At 33.9% G+C, this 25,237-nt stretch overlaps 1 protein-coding gene across 1 annotated transcript; it reads left to right on the top strand.

Annotated features, from left to right (window-relative positions):
• Window positions 1-223: 223 nt before the first annotated feature.
• Window positions 224-2,525, top strand: LOC110665672 (protein DETOXIFICATION 34-like; the record flags this gene model as incomplete). Its single annotated transcript, XM_058149293.1, has 7 exons — window positions 224-688; window positions 792-1,417; window positions 1,564-1,620; window positions 1,709-1,947; window positions 2,020-2,138; window positions 2,223-2,309; window positions 2,385-2,525. Coding segments are annotated over 7 exons (1,668 nt in total), but the record flags the coding sequence as incomplete, so codon positions are not given.
• Between the last annotated feature and the right edge of the window lie 22,712 nt (window positions 2,526-25,237).

Below are 25,237 nucleotides of genomic sequence, written 5' to 3'. Positions count from 1 at the left end.
TTGATAAACCAAAGTAATAGTGGTATCTACAGACAAATACCTAAAACCAAGAGACTGAGTCAACCATCCATCCCTCTCACATATCTGTTGTTGCTTACATTTTTCCTTGGCTATCCTCATTTGTAGATCCCATTCTAGCAACAAACAATAGTATAGCTTGCCATATGTATTCCTTCTCAATAACAAAAAATGAGAGAGAATTTTTCTCATAACAAAAAAATAATCTAAATCTTGCAAAGAAGAAAAGGGTTCTAATCAAAAGGGAGCAAAAATTGCGAATAATAAAGAAAATGGCACATTTAGAGCAGAGGGGAGCAGTCATTCATCCTCTGCTAAATTGTCCCCCAGGAAAAAAAAGGAGTCACATGGCACTTTATCGTCAATCAATGGCATGCCTGATCACATCTCCCTCTTCGAAACCACCGATCTCCACCCTGCACCTTCCACTTTGATTAATAATGAGGGTGGAGATTATCCTCCTATACAAAACTTTGAGGATGCCAAATACATTTGCATTTTGGAGTCTTCAAAGTTATGGGCCATTGCAGCTCCTATAGCATTTAATATCCTCTGCAATTATGGGATTAACTCCTTCACCAATATATTTGTTGGTCACCTTGGAGATATTGAGCTATCTGCTGTTGCAATTTCTCTCTCTGTCATTGCCAACTTTTCTTTTGGCTTTTTGGTTTGATTATTTCCCCTCAACATCTGTATTCATTTTCTTTAATTTATCTTTGTATTTTTCTACCTAGCCCATTAATTGGTCACTGCTTTTCATGAATATGCAGTTTGGTATGGGAAGTGCACTCGAGACACTATGTGGGCAAGCATTTGGAGCAGGACAAATAGAATTACTTGGAGTATACATGCAACGCTCTTGGATAATCTTATTTGTTGCTTGCTTCTTTTTATTACCGCTTTATGTATATGCCACTCCAATTCTAGTGCTCCTCGGACAAGAAGCTAATATAGCAGAACTTGCAGGCAAATTTACAATTCAAGTTATCCCTCAAATGTTTTCACTGGCTGTCAATTTCCCTACCCAAAAGTTCTTGCAGGCACAAAGCAAGGTTGGATTTTTGGCATGGATTGGTTTTGCAGCTCTAATTATACATATTGGGGTGCTTTATCTCTTCATTACTGTATTCAAATGGGGTTTAGCTGGTGCTGCTGCGGCTTATGATGTCTCAGCTTGGGGCATTACTTTGGCTCAGGTGGTTTATGTGGTTGGTTGGTGCAAGGATGGGTGGACTGGTCTATCTTGGTTAGCCTTTAAGGACATATGGGGTTTTGTTAGACTCTCTATAGCTTCAGCTGTGATGATTTGCCTTGAGATTTGGTATTTTATGACCATAATTGTTCTCACAGGACATCTTGAAGATCCTGTTATTGCTGTTGGCTCCCTTTCTATCTGGTGATAAATCCCTTACCTGTGTATGTTTAATTTTATAATGCTCAGATACCATCTGTACATGCTTATTGCATAATTCATTAGTTAATTGATCATCATTTATGCATATTTTAATTAATGACTTATTTTTGTTTAATTTCTCATTACAGCATGAACATCAATGGTTGGGAAGGCATGCTATTTATTGGAATCAATGCAGCTATAAGGTTAAAAATTTTTATTTTTACTCCTTCTCAAGAAATTGCAATATTAGAAACCTCCATTTTTGAATTGAAATTGCCTTGTCTCTCGCAGCGTTCGAGTTTCTAATGAGCTGGGATCAGCACATCCTAGAGCTGCAAAATACTCTGTGATAGTCACATGCATAGAGTCCCTCCTTATAGGGATAATTTGTGCAGGCATTATTTTGGCAACTAAGGATGAGTTCTCCATCATCTTTACTGATAGCTTAGAGATGAGGAAAGCAGTGGCTAAGTTGGCATACCTTCTAGGTATAACAATGATCCTTAATAGTATTCAGCCAGTAATATCAGGTATACCTTAATACTTACATGCATATAATTGGATCTTGTCCCATGCAAAAATTCATGAAATATCTATCGTAGGTGTTGCTGTGGGAGGAGGCTGGCAAGCTTTGGTTGCTTATATAAACTTATTTTGTTATTACGTAGTTGGACTCCCTCTTGGGTTTCTTCTTGGTTATAGAACAAGTTTACATGTACAGGTACAAGTGTATATAGCCATTGTTTACTATATATTCGCAAAATTTTCAAGCATTTTAGATTCTAATAATTGAGAATTTATACAGGGAATTTGGATGGGTATGATCTTCGGGACTTTTCTTCAGACACTAATCCTTGTTTATATTATCTATAAAACCAACTGGAACAAGGAGGTACATATCATTGATTCACTTGTATATTGAGCAATTGATTCCCCATTTTTCTAATATTTAAAATCTAAATTTTAGGTTGAAGAGGCATCTGAAAGAATGAAAAAGTGGGGTGCACAAGATGTCCCATTACCCACTGCTGATATAAATTGAGTTTTGTATTTAGAGTAAATCTTCCTATATCTGAGTGTATACACCCAACCAATCAATAAAATAACACATTAGTTAAAATCATGATAAGTCCTACAGATAAATGCTTGTTCATAGTTTTCTTTGATTGTGTGTAGAAACACTCAGTGTAGATAAAAATTTTACTTGTATTTAACCATTAATTAATGATTCCTTGATCATACTTTTCACATTATAAAGAGGTCTTAGTAGAGTTGGATCCATTTTAACCAAATGTAGTCCAACATTTGTTTAAGTTCTTTGCTTCTCTCTCTCTCTTTCTATGTATATAATTTTTACAATCAATAATATTGATATCAAAAAATTATGATCTAACATTGTAAAATAAGATAAATCTTTTAAATCACTAATCAAAATCACTTTTGTAAGGCTATTGAATTATTTTGGTATCTTAATATATTTTTAAATATATTTTTTCATTATAATTATTATAATGTTTTAAAAGATTATGTTTATTTATTCAAATTGATCAATAACAATTTCAAATCAATACTAACTTAACATAAATGATATGAAAAATAATAGCTACAAAGGGTGAAAGAAGACAAATACATAGAAAATCAACTCTACACAGAAAAAAAAAATCTCTGTAAAATGAAAGAAATAAAAAAAATAAAAATAAATACATCAATAACAAAATGAATTTCTGCTGATTGCTTAGCCAATTGTGCTCAGGATTTTCCTGTAGGTGTGCATAAGTTGATACAACCTCCCTTTAGTGTCACACCTTACCTGTAGGTGTGAGGCATAACATGATCCCGTAGAATACTTAATGAACTACCAAACTTCACCTACCGATAACTCATTAAGTACCCTACAAGGGATTTTAAAACAATTTTCTTACATTTTGAAAGTGGTGAGCATTTGGGTAGGAATTAAAAACCATTTATTCAAAGTTTAAATAGTAGTAAAAATTTTTGTCCATTTTAATTTTGCCGCAAATTTTATAAAATTTTTGACAGAGTTCCGTTTGTAATTAGAGAAAACAGTTCTTCAAATACCTGCGAAAAACACTTCCAAAAATTTTTCACAACTCCCAACCTCCAATAAACCTCAATTCAACTCAATTCAATTCACTTCAAAATAAATCCACAATTAAATCAAAATTTATCATCACAAAATATTTAATAATTTCATTCACATGGCATAAGGTATAAAATTCACAAGTACAAATATTTATTTACAGAAGGAAATCCAAAAAATAATATTATTACAATTTATTTATAACTGCTCAACTTACATTGATACATACAATATTTCTATATTTATATCAAAATTATCTACAAGGGTATAAAACAATACCCGTACAAAATGATCAATGTGGTCAACAATTTGATAGCAGCTCACTCTGCTGCTTTCTCCTTGCTCTTATCTGCAGCAAAATAAGCTATCGCTGAGTATAAAAATACTCAGTGGTGCACAATAAAAATTTAAAATGCAATACATAAATCGTTCATTGATGAAACACAATTTGAACACTTCTCAATCACATTTCACAAATATCAAAGTTCATAATAACACCATTTAGTCAAATAATTTATTAAACACAGTGTTACCAAAATCATATACACTTAAGCCATGACACAAAATTTCCGATCAATGCCGTGTTGTACACCACGACAAAGCAATCTACAACCCCATTAATCGAAATCAATGAGGGAGGTGGCTAGCTAGGTAATGAGTACTCATCCGATCTCAACCTCAACTGGCAAGCCAGAGAGGGAGGAAAATAAACGATCTCAACCCCATAAATGTAGGAGGAATAGTGTGATACTGTCATGCTAAGTGTGAACACAAAATCAATTCAAAACAATTTATTCAAATAATTTATTGAAAATCTGGTAAATTTTCAAAGTCATATTCGCAATCATAAATGGCAACACAATTCATAATTAACTAAAAAAAAAATCAAATTTTCAAGAATCATATATTCAAATAAAAATTACTGTGCATAGACCTGACGTGAATCGTCTCTAGGCCTTGACTCAGTCTCTCCGAGCCTCCAAGTCTTTTTCAGCTGAAATACACAGTTTCATAGTGTTTCAGTACCATAACTTAACATAAGTCCAAAAATAAATTTAACTTCACTTTTACCTAGCTTTAATGTGCTAAATTCGACGTTCTCGAAGTTTTTATGTTTTGGGTTACTATTCACTACACTATTCAAGTCAAATTGTTGACTTTTTAAGGCTTAATAGGTATGGGAACTCCAACTTCACCCACATACCACATTTTGGTCATTAAATTTGTTAGTTTTGGTCATTTTCTCAAAGCTTAAGTCCTTCAAGCAAAATTGTCAAATTTTCAGTTTTGGTGCTCCTAGTTGCACTGTTCCATTGGTCAATCTACTGCTAGAATTTGGCAAACTTTCCTTCATAGAAAATGTTCCTTATTGTCTTAAGTTTATTCTCATTTTTGGATCACCCCAATTGGAGTTTTGTAGCTCAAGTTATGGCCATTTGAACCAGGGCTGCCGGATTGGAAACAACCCAGATTTTCTGGGCAAATTTTGGTGCTGGCAGATTTGGGTCACCAAATTGGGGTGGCCAAATGGCTTGGTTGCTGGCAGAATTTGGACTTGTGTTCTTCATGAAAGTTTTAGGTCTATACCTCATCTAACCACTGGTAAAAGTTCAGGTCAATTTGACCTGTCTAGCTCGAGTTATGACCAAATGAACAAACACTGTTCATTTGGTCAGTTTGTACAGTGGCAGACTGCACTTATCCAACTTTGGTCAATTTGTTCACTAGGTTTTGGTCAGTTTTTGGGCATGGTTCCAAAATCAAAATTGTGTCATTTTATGTCTATTTTCATCCCCAATTGGTGCCATATCAATTGGACTTGTAAAATTTTAGTTTTGGTCCTTCAAAGTTGACTTGGTCATGCTACCAGCAGCATGACCATACACCCTCCGAATTTATCTTCCATTCCAACAATTCAAACACAACTCATTTGGTCACAATTGACCATTTTTCACTTCACAATAGATCAAATACACCATTTACTCATTTCTCCAAATTTTGCCTCAAAACCCTAGGCCTCTAAACCCTAATCACAGTAAATTGTTGCATTCAATCACATTTAAGAATTTCAACCTTAACCATTCAACTAAATAAGGTGTTTAAACTCATTCAAATGCATCAAACCATACAAAATCATGCTCCCCTTCAACCTGGCTGAAAATTCAGTTTGGTCCTCCCCCCCATATTTTTATTTCATTTCATTAGTTTCTAAGCTCATTTCAACAACTAATTATGCATTTAAAATGGAAAATAACAAGTTAACATACTAACCTCTATTAAAACTTCAAATCTTTATCTTTTGCTCTTCTTTCTTCTTGTAATCTTCTTCTTAAGTTGCAATAACAAGCTCTAGTAAGGTTTTTAGGGGGGTTATGATGGTTGAGTGAAGGAGAATTAAGCTTAAGTGTAAGCTTAAATGAAGAATTTTCATGGAGGATTTTTGGAGAAGGTGTGGCGGCAAGGAAGAAGAAAGAGCTTCTATTTTTTTTTCTTTTCTTTTCTTTTCTTTTATAAATTTTTGCTTATGGAAGACTATAAAAATCTAAATTAATAAATAAATAAATTAATTTTTTTATGGCATCATGCATGAGATCATGCATGATGTGATCAACTTTTCACTTTTTCATTTTCCCTTCTTTTGTTTTTCTTTTTTTTTTCTATTAGTTCTTTAATTTAATTCTCGATTCCAAAATTTTCTTTTCTCCGATTTTATTTGACAGTTAGGTCAGGAGTCAGCTCTCGGGGTCAATTGACCAAATTACCCCTCGCCGGTTCATCCCGGTTTGCAAATAATTTCATATTTCTTCCGGCTCTCTGACCTAATTATTTGACTAGCTTAACAATTCTTTTTCGTGATTTTCTCTTTTCCACTGTGTTCATAAGGGTCCTAAGGACCGCAGCGTCACATTTTACGGTTCGAAATTTGAGTTTAAAATGACTTCGCAGTCATTCCCGAGGAGGTCAACCATCGCTGTGACTCTCGACTCGTTTAACCTCTTATGTTCTATTTTTCTTATTTATACTTAACTAATTGAACATTACTAATTATTTATGTTTATGGCTTCTCTAATTGACTTAAATGTGGTTATAATCCCCTTAATTGTCCGGACCGACACTGGTCACCGGAACAGTGAAATATACCAGGCTATACAAATAGGGGTGTTACAATTCTCTCCCCCTTAAATAAATTTCGTCTCGAAATTTTACCTGGTATCAATCTCTGAACAGCTGTGGGTGTTGTCTCCTCATGTCCTCCTCTCGTTCCCAAGTAGCCTCCTGGCCCGAATGATGGTTCCACAACACTTTTACCAATGGTATCTGCTTGTTCCGTAGCTGTTTCACCTCATAAGCCAGAATCTTTATGGGTTCTTCTTCATATGTGAGGTTTGGATTCACTTCAATTTCTTCTACTGGTAGTACATGAGATGGGTCTGATTGATACCTCCTCAACATAGACACATGGAAGACATTATGTATCTTCTCCAACTCTGGAGGTAGTGCCAAACGATAAGCCAAAGGACCCACTCTTTCCAATACCTCATATGGCCCGATAAAATGAGGACTTAGTTTCCCCTTCCTGCCGAATCTCATAATCCTCTTCCAAGGAGAAACCTTGAGGAAAACTTTCTCACCCACTGCATACTCAATATCCCTTCTTTTCAAATCAATGTAGGACTTTTGTGATGCGATGCAGCTTTAAGTCGATCTTTGATCACCCTAATTTTCTCTTCAGTCTGTTGAACAATTTCGGGTCCAATCATTTTTCTTTCACCCACGTCATCCCAACACAACGGGGTTCTACATTTTCTGCCATACAAAGCTTCGTATGGAGGCATCCCAATGCTTGATTGGTAGCTATTGTTGTAAGCAAACTCAATCAAAGGCAAGTGTGTATCCCAACTACCCTCAAACTCAATCACACAAGCCTGTAGCATATCCTCCAAGATCTGAATTACCCTCTCAGACTGGCCATCTGTCTGTGGGTGGAATGCAGTACTGAAGTTCAATCTAGTTCCTAGGGCTCTCTGAAGACTACCCCAGAATCTAGAAGTGAACCTAGGATCTCTGTTTGATACAATGGATACTGGCACTCCATGAAGTCTCACAATCTCATCAATGTACAACTTGGCCAATCTGTCTAAACTGTAGTCCATTCGGACTGGCAGAAAATGAGCAGACTTAGTCAGTCTGTCGACAATGACCCACACTGCATCATGACTCTTCTGTGTCCTCGGAAGTCCCATTACAAAATCCATTGTTATTCTCTCCCATTTCCATTCTAGCACTGGTAGTGGATGTAACAACCCAGTTGGTACTTAATGCTCTGCCTTTACTTGCTGACAAGTCAGCCATTTGGATACAAACTCTGCCACATCTCTTTTTAAACCCATCCACCAGTAATGCTCCTTTAGCCCTCTATACATTTTTGTACCACCAGGGTGCATAGCAAAGGGAGACTCATGTGCTTCCTTCAAAATGATCTGCCTCAAATTAACATCATTAGGAACACATATTCTGCCCTGGTGTAGCAGTAAACCATCCTCTCTGATTGAGAACTCTGGTTTCTTGCCCTGCCGGACTTCTTCCAACAGCTTCTGATACCTTTCATCATTCTAAGCAGCCATTCTGATCTGATCAATTAACACTGGCTGTACATGCCATGCAACTGCTGTCTGCCCATCATCATTAATCTCTAAACTGGCATGTAATGATCTCAACTCATGTACCCAAGACAAAGGAGTAACCTGTAGACTCGCCATAGTCTTACGACTTAGGGCGTCAGCCACAACGTTAGCTTTCCCTGGCTGATAGTCTATTAGACAATCATAGTCTTTTATCAACTCTAACCATCTCCTCTGAATCAAATTCAACTCTTTCTGGGTGCCCAAATACTTCAAACTCTTATGATCTGTGTAGATGTAACATTTCTCCCCATACAAATAGTGCCTCCAGATCTTAAGAGCAAACACAATGGCTGCAAGCTCCAAGTCATGTGTCGGATAATTCCTCTCACGCGGTTTCAGCTGGCGTGATGCATAGTCAATGACATTTTGATCTTGCATCAATACACAGCCTAACCCATTATGAGAAGCATCGCTGTAAACTGTATATTCTTTACCCGGTGTAGGTAAAGTCAGGACTGGAGCCTCTGTCAAACATCTCTTCAATTCATCAAAACTTTGCTGGCATTTGTCCGTCCACTAAAATTTCACATCCTTTCTAAGTAGCTTGGTCAATGGAGATGCCAACATGGAGAATCCCTTCACAAATCGACGGTAGTATCTAGCTAACTTAAAATCTGCGAATCTCTGTGACATTTCTGGGTGGCTTCCAATTAAGGGCAGCTTCAATCTTACTTGGATCTACCTTAATACCCTCTGCTGATACTATGTGCCCCAAAAAGGATATCTCCTTCAGCCAAAATTCACATTTCGACAGTTTGGCATATAGTTGTTTCTCCCTCAAAGTCTGCAGTAAAATCCGCAGATGTCTATCATGCTCTTCTGCATTCCTCGAATAGACCAATATATCATCAATAAATACCACAACAAACTGGTCGAGGTATGGTTTGAAGATAGTGTTCATCAGATCCATAAAAGCAACCGGAGTATTAGTTAACCCGAATGGCATGACCAAGAACTCATAATGGCCATAGCGGGTTCTGAAGGCAGTTTTAGGAATACTCTGCTCTTGTACCCTCAACTGATAATAACCTGATCTTAGGTCAATTTTGGAGAACACAGTTGCACCTCTCAACTGATCAAATAAGTCATCAATGCGGGGCAATGGATATCTGTTCTTTATTGTCACCTTATTCAACAGCCGATAGTCAATGCATAATCGGAGAGTGCCATCCTTCTTCTTAACAAACAATACTGGCGCTCCCCAAGGTGACACACTAGGGCGGATAAAGCCCTTATCAAGTAGCTCTTGCAACTGCACTTTCAATTCTTTTAGTTCTACAGGTGCCATTCTGTATGGTGTTATGGAGATTGGGTCCACACCAGGCATAACATCAATTTCAAACTGCACTTCTCTTTCTGGAGGTAATCCTGGCAATTCTTCAGGAAATACATCCGGAAAGTCACATATAGTAGGAATGTCCCTCAGTGCTGGACTCCCCACTTGGGTGTCTATCACATGTGCCAAGTACGCCTCACACCCTTTTCTAATCATTTTCCTGGCCAGTGCAGCTGAAATGATGTTTGAAGGTAATAACTGTCTCTCCCCATGTATTACTACATCACCATACTGAGGAAGACCAAAAGTGACTGTCTTCAGTCTATAGTCATTCATGGCGTGATGCCTGGCTAACCAATCCATGCCCAAGATAATGTCATAATCTCTGAAGGGCATTTCAATTAAATCAGACAGAAAAGTGTGTCCTTGGATCACCAAAGGACAATCCCTATATAACCTATTGACCCTGACCTCCTGGCCTAATGGACTAGTTACTGGCACATCATAGTCCATTGGTACACACTGAATAGCAGTAAAAAACATCACACTAGCACTAACATACGAATGTGTGGAGCCAGGATCAAATAACACATGCACATCTTGGTCAAGGATGGAGAAATTACCAGCTACAACATCTGATGTTTCAGCTTCTTCCCTCTGACGCGTGGTATACACTCTGACTGGTGCACCACTGGGTGCTGGCTGGTTAACAGTGCTTTGACTTCCAAGAGTGTTACCAGGACCCCTACCTCTACCTCTACCTCTAGCAGCTGACTGTGACCCTCTAGGTGCAGAGACTTGGGCTAATCCTTCAGATGTAGTAAAAGATCCAGACCGGTGCGGACTAGTGCAATCTTTAGCGAAATGTCCGTTCCCTCCACAGTTAAAACATGCACCGGTGGCCTTGAAACAAACCCCACCATGAGTTCTACCACAAGTTTCACACTGTCATACTGATAGAGCTCCTCGGGGTGTCTGTTGGGTCTGCTGACCAGACCGAGGTGGTCGTTGGCCAGAAAATTTGCCTCTGCTAGATCTACGGGAGCTGGATCCCCCAAACTGTTTCCTCTTTCCAAAACCACTCTCAGATGTTTGTCCTGTAGTCTTTTCAGTCTTCTTTTTCTCTTGTGTACCCTTCTTCACTGCCCCTTCTGATTCTATCCTTTCCAGTTCCATGGCCTGTGAGATCAATTCAGCAAAATTCTGATATCAAAAACCCACGACTTGCATTCTCAAATTCGGCCTTAATCCGGACTCGAACCTCTTACATCTGTCTCTGGGGGTGGAGACTAAGCTTCCAGCATAGTGGCTTAGCCTTGAGAAGTCTCTCTCATAATCTGCTATGGTTCTGTCCCCTTGTTTCAAACTCAAGAATTCTTGTAATTTCATATCTACATATGCATCAGGAACCCATTTCTGCCTGAATTCCCTCAGGAAGTCTGTCCATGTCAGCACAGGTGGCTCAACCAGGCTGTGGGGGATGGTCTTCCACCATTCATATGCATCCCCTTGTAACAAGGAAACAGAATACTCGAACTTCATCTCTTTCATACACTGCAGTTTTCTATAAACTCGTTCCATTCTTTCCAACCACTGTTCTGCCTCCAGTGGATCCACAGTGCCTTTAAACTCGGTGGCCCCAAATTTCATCAATTTTTCATCTTTGCCGAGTGAAATTTGTGGTTGTGCTCTGATCTTGGCATTTGAGCTTGGGGTGGCACATTACCCGCCATTTCTTTGGAAGAATGCGACCATCTCTTTGTACAAATTGAGCGAGGAACTGCGGTCTTTGGAGCAGGAGCTGGAGTGGCTGACCCACTCACGTTACGAGTCTTTGGGCTTCCCCTTGAACCTCAGCCTCAACAGATTGTTCTTCAGAATGATCTCCTCCTTCCATTCCGTTTTCCCAAATTTTCTACTTCCTGAGATCAAACACAAGGAGGTTGACCTCCGTTAGTGCATATTCATGATGTAAATATGTCATATGTATCAATTAAAGACATTTGAGCAGTTGTACTTATCAATAAAATGTTCATACACATAGTCAAAATTTATTGAAAAACCATGCTCTGATACCACTAAAATATGTCACACCTTACCCCTCTGTAAGGCATAACATGATCCCGTAGAATACTTAATGAACTACTGAACTTCACCTACCGATAACTCATTAAGTACCCTACAAGGGATTTAAAAACAATTTTCTTACATTTTGAAAGTGGTGAGCATTTTGGTAGGAATTAAAAACCATTTATTCAAAGTTTAAATACTAGTAAAAATTTTTGTCCATTTTAATTTTGCTGTAAATTTTATAAAAATTTTGACAGAGTTCCGTTTGTAATTAGAGAAAACAGTTCTTCAAATACCTGCGAAAAACACTTCCAAAAATTTTTCACAACTCCCAACCTCCAATAAACCTCAATTCAACTCAATTCAATTCACTTCAAAATAAATCCACAATTAAATCAAAATTTATCATCACAAAATATTTAATAATTTCATTCACATGGCATAAGGTATGAAATTCACAAGTACAAATATTTATTTACAGAAGGAAATCCAAAAAATAATATTATTACAATTTATTTACAACTGCTCAACTTACATTGATACATACAATATTTTTATATTTACATCAAAATTATCTACAAGGGTATAAAACAATACCCGTGCAAAATGATCGATGTGGTCCACAATTCGATAGCAGCTCACTCTGCTGCTTTCTCTTTGCTCTTATCTACGACAGCAAAATAAGCTATCGCTGAGTATAAAAATACTCAGTGGTGCACAATAAAAATTTAAAATGCAATACATAAATCATTCATTGATGAAACACAATTTGAATACTTCTCAATCACATTTCACAAATATCAAAGTTCATAATAACACCATTTAGTCAAATAATTTATTAAACACAGTGTTACCAAAATCATATACACTTAAGCCATGACACAAAATTTCCGATCAATGCCGTGTTGTACACCACGACAAAGCAATCTACAACCCCATTAATCGAAATCAATGAGGGAGGTGGCTAGCTAGCTAATGAGTACTCATCCGATCTCAACCTCAACTAGCAAGCCAGAGAGGGAGGAAAATAAACGATCTCAACCCCATAAATGGAGGAGGAATAGTGTGATACTGTCATGCTAAGTGTGAACACAAAATCAATTCAAAACAATTTATTCAAATAATTTATTGAAAATCTGGTAAATTTTCAAAGTCATATTCACAATCATAAATGGCAACACAATTCGTAATTAACTAAAAAAAATCAAATTTTCAAGAATTATATATTCAAATAAAAATTACTGTGCATAGACCTGACGTGAGTCGCCTCTAGGCCTTGACTCAGTGTCTCCAAGCCTCCAAGTCTTTTTTAGCTGAAATACACAGTTTCATAGTTTTTCAGTACCATAACTTAACATAAGTCCAAAAATAAATTTAAATTCACTTTTACCTAGCTTTAATGTGCTAAATTCGACGTTCTCGAAGTTTTTGTGTTTTGGGTTACTATTCACTATACTATTCAAGTCAAATTGTTGACTTTTTAAGGCTTAATAGGTATGGGAACTCCAACTTCACCTACATACCACATTTTGGTCATTAAATTTGTTGGTTTTGGTCATTTTCTCAAAGCTTAAGTCCTTCAAGCAAAATTGTCAAATTTTCAGTTTTGGTGCTCCTAGTTGCACTGTTCCATTGGTCAATCTACTGCTAGAATTTGGCAAACTTTCCTTCATAGAAAATGTTCCTTATTGTCTTAAGTTTATTCTCATTTTTGGATCACCCCAATTGGAGTTTTGTAGCTCAAGTTATGGCCATTTGAACCAGGGCTGCCGGATTGGAAACAACCCAGATTTTCTGGGCAAATTTTGGTGCTGCCAGATTTGGGTCACCAAATTGGGGTGGCCAAATGGCTTGGTTGCTGGCAGAATTTGGACTTGTGTTCTTCATGAAAGTTTTAGGTCTATACCTCATCTAACCACTGGTAAAATTTCAGGTTAATTTGACCTGTCTAGCTCGAGTTATGACCAAATGAACAAACACTGTTCATTTGGTCAGTTTGTACAGTGGCAGACTGCACTTATCCAACTTTGGTCAATTTGTTCACTATGTTTTGGTCAGTTTTTGGGCATGGTTCCTAAATACAAATTGTGTCATTTTATGTCTATTTTCATCCCCAATTAGTGCCATATCAATTGGACTTGTAAAATTTCAGTTTTGGTCCTTCAAAGTTGACTTGGTCATGCTGCCAGCAGCATGACTATACACCCTCCGAATTTAGCTTCCATTCCAACAATTCAAACACAACTCATTTGGTCACAATTGACCATTTTTCACTTCACAATAGATCAAATACACCATTTACTCATTTCTCCAAATTTTGCCTCGAAACCCTAGGCCTTCAAACCCTAATCACACTAAATTGTTGCATTCAATCACATTTAAGAATTTCAACCTTAACCATTGAACTAAACAGGGTTTTTAAACTCATTCAAATGCATCAAACCATACAAAATCATGCTCCCCTTCAACCTAGCCGAAAATTCAGTTTGGTCCTCCCCCCATATTTTTATTTCATTTCATTAGTTTCTAAGCTCATTTCAACAACTAATTATGCATTTAAAATGGAAAATAACAAGTTAACATACTAACCTCTATTAAAACTTCAAATCTTTATCTTTTGCTCTTCTTTTTTCTTGTAATCTTCTTCTTAAGTTGCAATAACAAGCTCTAGTAAGGTTTTTAGGGGAGTTATGAAGGTTGAGTGAAGGAAAATTAAGCTTAAGTGTAAGCTTAAATGAAGAATTTTCATGGAGGATTTTGGGAGAAGGTGAGGCGGCAAGGAAGAAGAAAGAGATTCTATTTTTCTTTTCTTTTCTTTTCTTTTCTTTTCTTTTCTTTTATAAATTTTTGCTTATGGAAGACCATAAAAATCTAAATTAATAAATAAATTAATTAATTTTTTTATGGCATCATGCATGAGATCATGCATGATGTCACCACCTTTTTACTTTTTCATTTTCCCTTCTTTTTTTTTTCTTTTTTTTTTCTATTAGTTCTTTTATTTAATTCTCAATTCCGAAATTTTCTTTTCTCCGATTTTATTTGACAGTTAGGTCAGGAGTCAGCTCTCGGGGTCAATTGACCAAATTGCCCATCGCCGGTTCATCCCGGTTTGCAAATAATTTCATATTTCTTCTGGCTCTCTGACCTAATTATTTGACTAGCTTAACAGTTCTTTTTCGCGATTTTCTCTTTTCCACTGTGTTTATAAGGGTCATAAGGACCGCGGCATCACATTTTACGGTTCGAAATTTGAGTTTAAAATGACTTCGCAGTCGTTCCTGAGGAGGTCACCCATCGCTGTGACTCTCAGCTTGTTTAACCTCTTATGTTCTGTTTTTCTTATTTATACTTAACTAATTAAACATTACTAATTATTTGTGTTTATGACTTCTCTAATTGACTTAAATGTGGTTCTAATCCCCTTAATTGTCCGGACCGACACCGGTCACCGGAACAGTGAAATATACCAGGCTATACAAATAGGGGTGTTACATTTAGATTGAAGGATTGGTTGTTCCATGACTGATGCGGTGTTGCTTATTTAAAGTCTAGCTCTCTTTAGTGTTGTTTGAGCCTTGGGCTCCCCTTTTTCCGCCTAGAAACCATCGTGTTTTGGTGACGGGAAAAAAATAATTATGTTTTGGGTGACTTTTAATATTTACTATAAATGGGGCTCTCTGTTGCAAATACATAATGCGCCCACGTTCGAGAATTTAATATTACGATGCATTCCCACTTTTATTTATTATTAAAGTCTTTCTACCATCTTTATGTAATTATTTTTTGTGCCCCAGCTTTAACTTTCAATTATTTCAATCTCTCTCCACACAAATGAAAATTGAAGCAAATAGATTCTAATGGAGAGAAAGTTTTAATAATTTTGTTAAGATTTTGAAATTTTAAATTTGGAATTTAAAAGAATCTATTTTTTTAAGTAAAATTTTAGATTTTTTAAAAATTTTTATTTTCAAACTATTAAATCAATATCTTAACAAAAAAAATTCTTTAAAATCATTGAATATTTTAAAAAATTTCTATTTAACTTAAGTAAAAAAAATATAAAAATTTAAATAATTTTTTATCACCATAATATTAATATAATTGTAAATATCTATAAATATGTTGAATGTGTATTAGTTGTATGGTGTATAATATTAATATTACAAATTCTATTTAACTTAAGCAAAAAAAAAATATAAAAATTTAAATAATTTTTTATCACCATAATTTAAATATATAATATGATAACATAAATAGAATATGTTAGACTAACATATGGGTATATTATTGAGTTGATAACAATATGGGTTAATAATTATATAATGGATAATAATCATCAATAATGTAACATTATATAAATATAATTAAAATAAAAAAGATAATATTATATATTTTAATATATGGTATAACATGATAATATGTGATTAGGGCATTTACACTAATATTATAATATCAATCACACAATATAGATAACAAAGTAATGATAGTGATAGTTTATCATAATGTTAATATCATGTATGTAGTCTATATGGATATTATAGTATTATTCACTATTATAATATTAGAAATAATGTTATATTACTCAAAATAATGATTATATTTGTTAAAAATTGACCATATAATTGATCCTCTTGATCATAATGGCATTAATATTTTGTGATACATCATATAACTGATTATTATTAAAAATTAAAATATAATAGTATTATCTCGTCCACCTTTAGTATATAATCATCAAATATTATAAGAACATTCAATAGGTTATGTCACCTATTAACACATATCATATTAGTATATATATATATATTTGTACATAATAATGATATGATAATAATTATTAATAGTCATAAGATAATGTATCATATTACAATTATATTGCTTAGACGGATAAATCATAATATGTTGATAGCTAATTATATAATAGTTCATTTTATCCATAATGTTATATGTTTATTTAATATATTATATTATAGTATATATTATACTATTGTGACAGATTTTAGTTGTTGTATTATTTTTTTAGGGATAAATATAGGATATTATCATGACCATTATCACCTATGATTATGTGATAACTTATATCATAAGTTTATTATTTTGAATAGTATGATATTAATATGATAGTCATAATATTGTTATAATTATGATTAAGTATACTAATATAATTTATTAGCCATAACATTAAGGTTATACACTATACCCTTAATATAAATATGATGGTTATTTATGGTGAGGCACATAAATATAATTATGGGATAATATATTAACCTATATGTTATTATACTAATAACTGTATCAAATAATATATGATTAACTTAGATACCATTATGTCCATATATAATATTAAATAATTATTATGGATATATTATCAATTATACTATTAATTTTAATAATATGGATATTATTAATATAGCTTACCAGATTATTGTTATGCCTTTATCTCTCATGGACTGTAAATAATAACTTTATTTTGATGATGTGATAATACCAATATCATTAGTATATTAAAATCATATACTAGTTAACCATATTATATTTATCATTATTTATAGACAATTATATTAATAATTTAATAGACCTCAAATCACCCCAACTAAACCGTTGGTTGCAAATCTATTTGAAACATTCTAAAATCTTTCCAAGATAATATCAAAACATAATCAATGAGTATATTTTATTACATTAAGGTTATTAGTTATATATAGTGATTCCATATTTGGATGCAACATGCATTCACCATACTCTAATCTATATCAGAGTTTTGTCTAATATCATATATTATATAACTATATATAATATAAACATGTTAATATCATAACTATTTGTTAATTTATCATTAGTATTTATAATGACATTAATTAATTAAATTAATTTTGCTTTGACCAAATTGCTTTATCATAATATGTCTAAGTATATAATCACCTACCATATTAGTTATATTAGTCCTTATTGATGGGAATATTATAATATATTATTTATTTATTTGTCATATACTGATTTAGGTATAATATGCTAATTATGATAATATAATATATATTAATAATATAAGTATTCCAGTTTATGGTTAGTGAATATTATTAGTATCCATAATTTGTTAATATATATCAATCACCATTATAGTTAATATAATCATTGTCATAACTATATCCCAAAGTTATAATATATATAAAATATTAATATGAATATAGTTATGTCACCCAATAATTATATGATAATTATCAATTATATTATCACGTGATTATAACTTGCCATTTAGTATATGTACAATATAAGATAAGAACTTGAACAATCTTTAAACATAATATAGTGAATATATTAAATATTATATTGAAAACATGTTATCCCTAATATATTATTATAGTTTATTTTAATATACTTTAACATATCATATTATAATTTCATATTTATCAATTATCATACAATAAAAATACACAAAACATATTGTAGTTATAATATTTACTAAAAAATGATATTTAACCTATATGATTACAATATTCTATTATCATTTATCTTACTTGTATCGAGTATATAATATTATTGCCTGCATAAAAATAAATTACAAAGTTGATTACTCTACTAAATTAAATCATGTAACATTTAATCAAAAGGCAAACTCTTTTTAATTTTATAACATTATTATTTAATTGTTATATTATTATATATATCAATTTATTGATAATTTATAATGTAACATTATAGTTAATATTAGTTGCTCTTCTAGCTCAGGTTGAGGGTTTAATAAATCAACAATATTTGGGTTTTTTTGTTAAGTGGCTTAAGAGATAATATTCGGGTAAATTATAGGTGATTGATTATTGATAATATTAACTAATTATATTTAGTACTATATACAATAATTATAAGTATTATATACTAATATTATTTAATATGAATATATCTATTTAAGAATGTATAGAACTATCATATATGATAAATACTACATTATACCAATTAGCCATAATATACATAATTAATGATGTATAATAAGATAATATGATAAGTATGTTAATATGGTAGATAATACCATCAATATATTATTATGTACTATGATTATGTTGTTAATAATATCATATAATATTTATCAGCACTAATGGATAAGGTAATAATCCATATATACTAATAGAATAATAAGAGTAAACAATATGGTTATTATGATAATGTATTATTGTATATGTACAATGGATAATATTTTATATAGCTATTAATATAATATTATACCCATGTAATCTCTTATGGAAAATCACTATTTTCAAGTTATTGTTAACATCATTTATAGTTATTTCCCATTATATGTATTATTTAATATATTATTATTATTATTAAGCACAATAACCATACTCAAATTGATAATAATATCTATCATTCGTATAACTATTATAGAATTACTATATATTAATATGGATGAACAAAATACTTTTAATTAAATATTGATAATATATTTATTAGTTTATATAATTAAACATTTTATAATATGTATTCTATATCATTATGGTATATAGTATAATAATTATTATCATGGGTATCATATATATTGATGACAGGAGATTAAAAACATATGTTAGTACAGTGACAATAAACATATGATTATTAATAGATAATAATTATAATATCTATAATATAATATATTATTAATTACATATTATAATATTATTAATTTGCCAATATATGATGATAAATTTAATATGATTAGTATCCTTGACTATATTGGTATATTAATAAAAATATTATCTTTGTTGGCATACTCAAATATTATATGTGATAATATGTAATCACCATTATTAATATAATATTATTGGTATATTACATATAATATAGGTTAGTTTATACTAATATTATAATAATATTATTTAGTATATCGTGTATATGACTAAAAATCCCTTATATACAATACTTATTCTATTATTACGGTTAGGGTTGTGATATACCCATTATAATGGCAATGATAATATAATAATAAGCAATATACTAATTGTAACACCCCCATTTGTATAGCCTGGTATATTTCACTGTTCCGGTGACCAGTATCGGTCCGGAAAATTAAAGGGATTAGAACCACATCTAAAACAACTAGAGAAACCATAAATACAAATAATTAGTAATGTTCAATTAGTTAAGTATAAATAAGAAAAACAGAACATAAGAAGTTAAACGAGCCGAGAGTCACAACGATGGGTGACCTTCTCGGGAACAACTGCGAAGTCGTTTTAAACTCAAATTTCGAACCATAAAATATGACGTCGCGGTCCTTAGGACCCTTATAAACACAGTGGAAAAGAGAAATCAAGAAAAAGAACTGTTAAGCCAGTCAAATAATTAGGTCAGGGAGCCGGAAGAAATATGGAATTAATTGCAAACCGGGATGAACCAACGAGGGGCAATTTGGTCCATTGACCCCAAGAGCTGACTCCTGACCTAGCTGTTAAATAAAATTGGAGAAAAGAAAATTTTGGAATCGAGAATTAAATTTAAGAACTAATAAAAAAATCAATAAATAAAAAGAAAGTGGAAAAGTCAAAAGGTGATGACATCATGCATGACCTCATGCATGATGCCATAAAAATAAGAATTTGTAAATTTAATTAATTGAATTTTTTGGTCTTCCATAAGGATAAAAACAAAAGAAAAGAAACAAAAAAATTCATTTGGTCATCTTTTTTTTTTTCCTCGTTGCTGCCTGCCATCCTTCTCTCTCCCTCACCATTGCAAATCTCATTTAAAGCATGCTTCAAGCTTTGAAACCATCATTAAACCCCAAATCCTCCCATACTTGCTCCACAAAAACTTGATTTAATCACTTGAGAGGAAGATTGATCATCAAAGAATTGAAGAAAATTGAGAGGAAGTGAAAGTTCAAAGACACCTAACAAGGTTAGTAATGCAAACTTCAAGTTTTTAGTTTAATTAGTGTATGTATAGCATCAAGAATATAGAAACAAACTTAAAATGAAAAGAAAAATTGGTTGAGGGACAAAACTGATTTTTGGCCAGCTTGGTTATGAGGATGATTTGCATGAATTGAATGATTTGAAAGGGGTATATAAACCTTAGTTAGTTGAATGACTATGGTTAAACGCATGGAATCAAGTAAATGCAAAAATTAGTGTGAATTAGGGTTTGGACATTAGGGTTTAGGGACCAAAAATGTGAAGAAGTGATAAATGATGCCTTTGACATAGTTTAAGGAGAGAAATGGTCATTTGTGACCTAATTAAGTGTGTTAGAAGTGTTTGAATCAAAGCCAAATTCGGATTGGGTATGCACCATGACCAAAAGTCAATTTTGAGGGACCAAAAATAGAATTTTACAAGTCCAATTGGTATGGGACCAATTGGGAATGAAAATAGGCACTAAATGACACAATTTTTATTTAGGAAGCATGCCCAAAAAGTGACTAAAACCTAGTGAACAAATTGACCAAAGTTAGAAAATTGTAGGCTGCCCTGTATAAACTAACCAAATAAACAGTGTTTGTTCATTCGGTCATAATTCGAGATAGGCCGGTCAAAATGACCTGAAATTTTACCAGTGGTTAGATGAGATATATACCTAAAACTTTCATGAAGAACACAAATCCAAATTATGCCATTAACCAAATCAAATTACTGAACAAAGTTGAGTCACTGAATCTGCAGAACTATAGATTTGCCATATGAACAGTAAAGTTTCAATGGCTATAACTCTCTCTAGAAAACTCCGATTTAGGTGATTCTTGAACCAATGGAAACCTAAGATATATTAGAACATTTCATATGAAGAAAATTAGACAAAACTATGGACTTAACTTGATCAAATTGCTGAACGAAGTTGGAGCAAGAAATCTGCAGAACTAAAATCTGTAGCATGAACAGTAATTGTATTTTGGCTATAACTTGAGCTACAAAACTCCAATTGGAGTGATTCAAAAAGGAGAATAAACTTGAGACAATAGGGAACATTTTCTATGAAGAAAGTTTTGCCAAATTCCAACAGTAAAGTGACCAATGGAACAGTGCAACTTTAGACACCAAAACTGAAAATTTGGCAATTTTGCCTAAAAGACCTAAGTTTTGAGAAAATGACCAAAACCAACAAATTTAGTGACCAAAATGTGGTATGTGGGTGAAGTTGGAATTCCCATACCTATTAAGCCTTAGAAAGTCAACAATTTGACTTGAATAGTGTAGTGAATAGTAACCCAAAACACAAAATTTCAAGAATGTCGAATTTAGCACGTTAGAGCTAGGTAAAAGTGAAGCTAAATTTATTTTGGATTTATCTTAAGTTCTAGTACTGAAACATTGTAAAATTATGTGTTTCAGTTTAAAAGAATACCAGGAAAGAACCCGAGGAACCGAGTCGAGGCTAAGAGGCGACTCGTTTGAGGTTTGTGCACAACGTGTAATTTTTGTAAATTATTTGCTGCATATTGTTTTGAATGATTTGAAAAAGTGAATTGAGATATTATTTATGATGCTTTAATCGAAATTGTTGAAAGTTATTGTGTATATTTGAAATGACAATTTTTAGCGAATTGTTAAGATAAGTTTTGAAACCACAGTATCATGACCATATATTTGAACACCTCACTAGCACGACTAGTGGGGGTAATTAGTTTCAAATTTTGATTCCTTCTTTAGAGAAGTGTTGAGGTGTGCCAGTAGAAGAGGATGTGAATGGATATCCATATATTTGAGCTACCTAGCCTTGTGATGTGATTTCTCTTTAGCCTCTGGCTATTGAGATTCTATTTGTTTCGAATGGCATGATCTAACTGTGGGTTTTATGGAATATGATTTGATAGAAATTGTTTGGGATTAAAATCTCATAATGCATGATTTGTACTTAATTCTCATGTTCAGTCAAATTTTTGAATAAATGTGATTTAAGTTTTGCATAAAGATTATTTTAGTATATTGTGCACCACTGAGTCCTAGTACTCAACTATAGCTTCTATTGTTGTCGCAGATACAGAGACTAGAGCAGCAGACTAAGCTGCTGAGGTGTGAGGAGCTATCAGCTTGAAGTCATTGGGTATATCTTTTGATGTATGTATTGCATATAAATGTATGGACATGTAAATGCGTCTTAAGCAGCTTGTACAAAGTTTGTATGAAGTTTGTAATAAAGTTTAGTTTGTATTTCTTTTGATGTAAATTTTGTAAGGATGTATATAAATTATTTCGTCTCTAATGAAATATGAGTGGAACTATTTTATTTAATTTGAATGAAATGTATTGCTAGTATTTTGAGGATTATTGAATTTTGAACTTGAGAAATTGATTGAAATGATTATGGAGTTGTTGAAATGGATTGAGTTTGATTGTGAAATTGAAGTAGTTGTTGACAAAAATTTTTAGAAGTGCTTTTTACAGGTATTTGAAGAACTGGTTTCTCAAAATACAGACAGAACTCTGTCAAAATTTTTATAAAATTTGCGAAAAAATAAAATGGACCAAAAATATTAACTAGATTTACTTTTAATCATATGTTTTAAATACCTATTGGAAAATGCTCACCACTTATCAAAAGTAAGAAAATTGTTTTAAAATCCCTTGTAGGGTACTTAATGAGTTATCGGTAGGTGAAGTTCGGTAGTTCATTAGGTATTTTACGGGATCATGTTATGCCTTACAGAGGGGTAAGGTGTGACATGTTTTAGTGGTATCAGAGCAAGTTTTTGAAGTATGTTTTAACTTGAGAATTTGTGTTTTTTCTTTGTTAAGTACAACTGCTCAATGTCCATAATTGTTACATACAGTGCATTACATCATGAATATGAACTAATGGAGGGAAATCTCCCTGTGTTACTTGTTTAGGAGATACCCTAACTTCAGTCTGAAATGGAAGAAGGGGATCGCTTAGTTGAGCAGTCTATTGAAGCTGAGGCACAAGAGGAAGCCCCAGCTTTGCAGAATGTTAGTGGATCTGTAGCACCAGCCTCGCAAATGCCGCATTTTTCGCACAGTTAGCACAGCAGATGGCTGCGATGTTTCAACAAATGGCTGGGGATATGCCTGCTCAAGCTCCACCCCAGACATCTGTGGCACAACCACTGCCTCCAGCCAGACAGTATGATAAATTACTGAAGTATGGAGCTATAAAATTTAAGGGTACAGTGGACCCTTTAGAGGCAGAGCAATGGCTTGAAAGAATGGACAGAGTATTTAAGAAGCTGCACTGCCAAGATGAACTGAAATTTGAATATTCTGTGTCTCTACTACAAGGGGATGCGTATGATTGGTGGAAGACCATCCCCTACAGCTTGGCTGAACCACCAGTGCTGACTTGGGATGATTTCATCAGAGAATTCAGACAAAAATACATCTTAGATGCATATGTTGATAAAAAACTGCAAGAATTTTTGAGTTTGAAACAAGGAAATAGATCAGTGGCAGAGTATTAGAGGGAGTTCTCCCACTTAAGTCATTATGCTGGGAGTCTCCTTTCCACCAGAAAGGCAAGATGCAAGAGATTTGAGACGGGTTTGAAGCCTAGTATAAGGATGCAAGTTGTGGGATTCAGACACAGCAACTTCTCAGAGCTCATGTCTCAAGCACTTGAGTTGGAAAGAATAGAATCAGAAGCAACCCTAGTGAAAGAAAAATCAGAAAAAGTTCAGAAATCAGAAAAAGACAAGGGGGAAAAGTCAGTAGAGCCAAGTTCTGGTGGTACCTCTGGAAAGAAAAAGAAGTTTAGTGGACCCAGTAGGGGTCGAGGTGGAAGATTTGGTAGGGGCAGATTTTCCGGACAGAGACCCCCTAGGTCTGGTCAGCAGTCAAGCAGGGGTTCACATTCTGCGTGCCCCTGTGAGATTTGTGGCAAGATTCATGGGGGGGAGTGTTATTGGGCCACTGGAGCCTGCTTTAACTGCGGAGGCAAGGGTCATTTAGCAAGAGACTGCACTAGTGCTCCATCTCCGAGATATGGTCCAGCTCCTACTACTGCCGAGAGATCTATTCAGAGTCCTGCTCCCAGAGGTTCACAGTCAGTTGGCAGAGGAAGAGGCAGAGGTAGAGGCACTACTTCAGGCAGTCAGAGCACAGTTGGTCAGTCAGCACAGGGAAGTGCTTCAATCAGGGTTTTTTCAATGAGACAACGAGAAGAGGCTGAGACTTCCGATGTAGTAGCTGGTATATTCTCTATCTCTAAGCAAGATGTATTTGTGTTGTTTGATCCGGGTTCAACCCATTCATATGTTAGTGCTAGCATAGTCAGTTCGCTTGCTATTCCATGTGTGCAAATGGGTTTTAAAGTGCTAGTAACTAGTCCATTAGGACAAGAGGTCCAAGTCAACAGAATTTATAGAGACTGTCCTTTGGTGATCCAAGGACATGTTTTCTTGTTAGACTTGATTGAAATACCCTTCAGAGAGTATGATATCATCTTGGGCATGGATTGGTTAGCTAGGCATCATGCCATGATTGACTGTAGACTGAAGACAGTCACTTTTGGTCTCCCTTTGTACGGCGATGTGGTAATACATGGGGAGAGGCATTTACTACCATCAAACATCATTTTTACTGCACTAGCCAGAAAAATGATTAAAAAGGGGTGTGAAGCATACTTGGCACATGTGATAGACACCCAAGTGGGGAGCCTAGCACTGAGGGACATCCCTACTGTATGTGACTTTTCGAATGTGTTTCCTGATGAATTGCCAGGATTACCTCCAGAAAGTGAGGTGCAGTTTGAAATTGATGTTATGC

This window comes from Hevea brasiliensis, chromosome 6 (assembly GCF_030052815.1).
Source record: "Hevea brasiliensis isolate MT/VB/25A 57/8 chromosome 6, ASM3005281v1, whole genome shotgun sequence".
NCBI classification, from domain to species: domain Eukaryota; kingdom Viridiplantae; phylum Streptophyta; class Magnoliopsida; order Malpighiales; family Euphorbiaceae; genus Hevea; species Hevea brasiliensis.
This window is presented reverse-complemented; position numbering and strand designations above follow the sequence as displayed.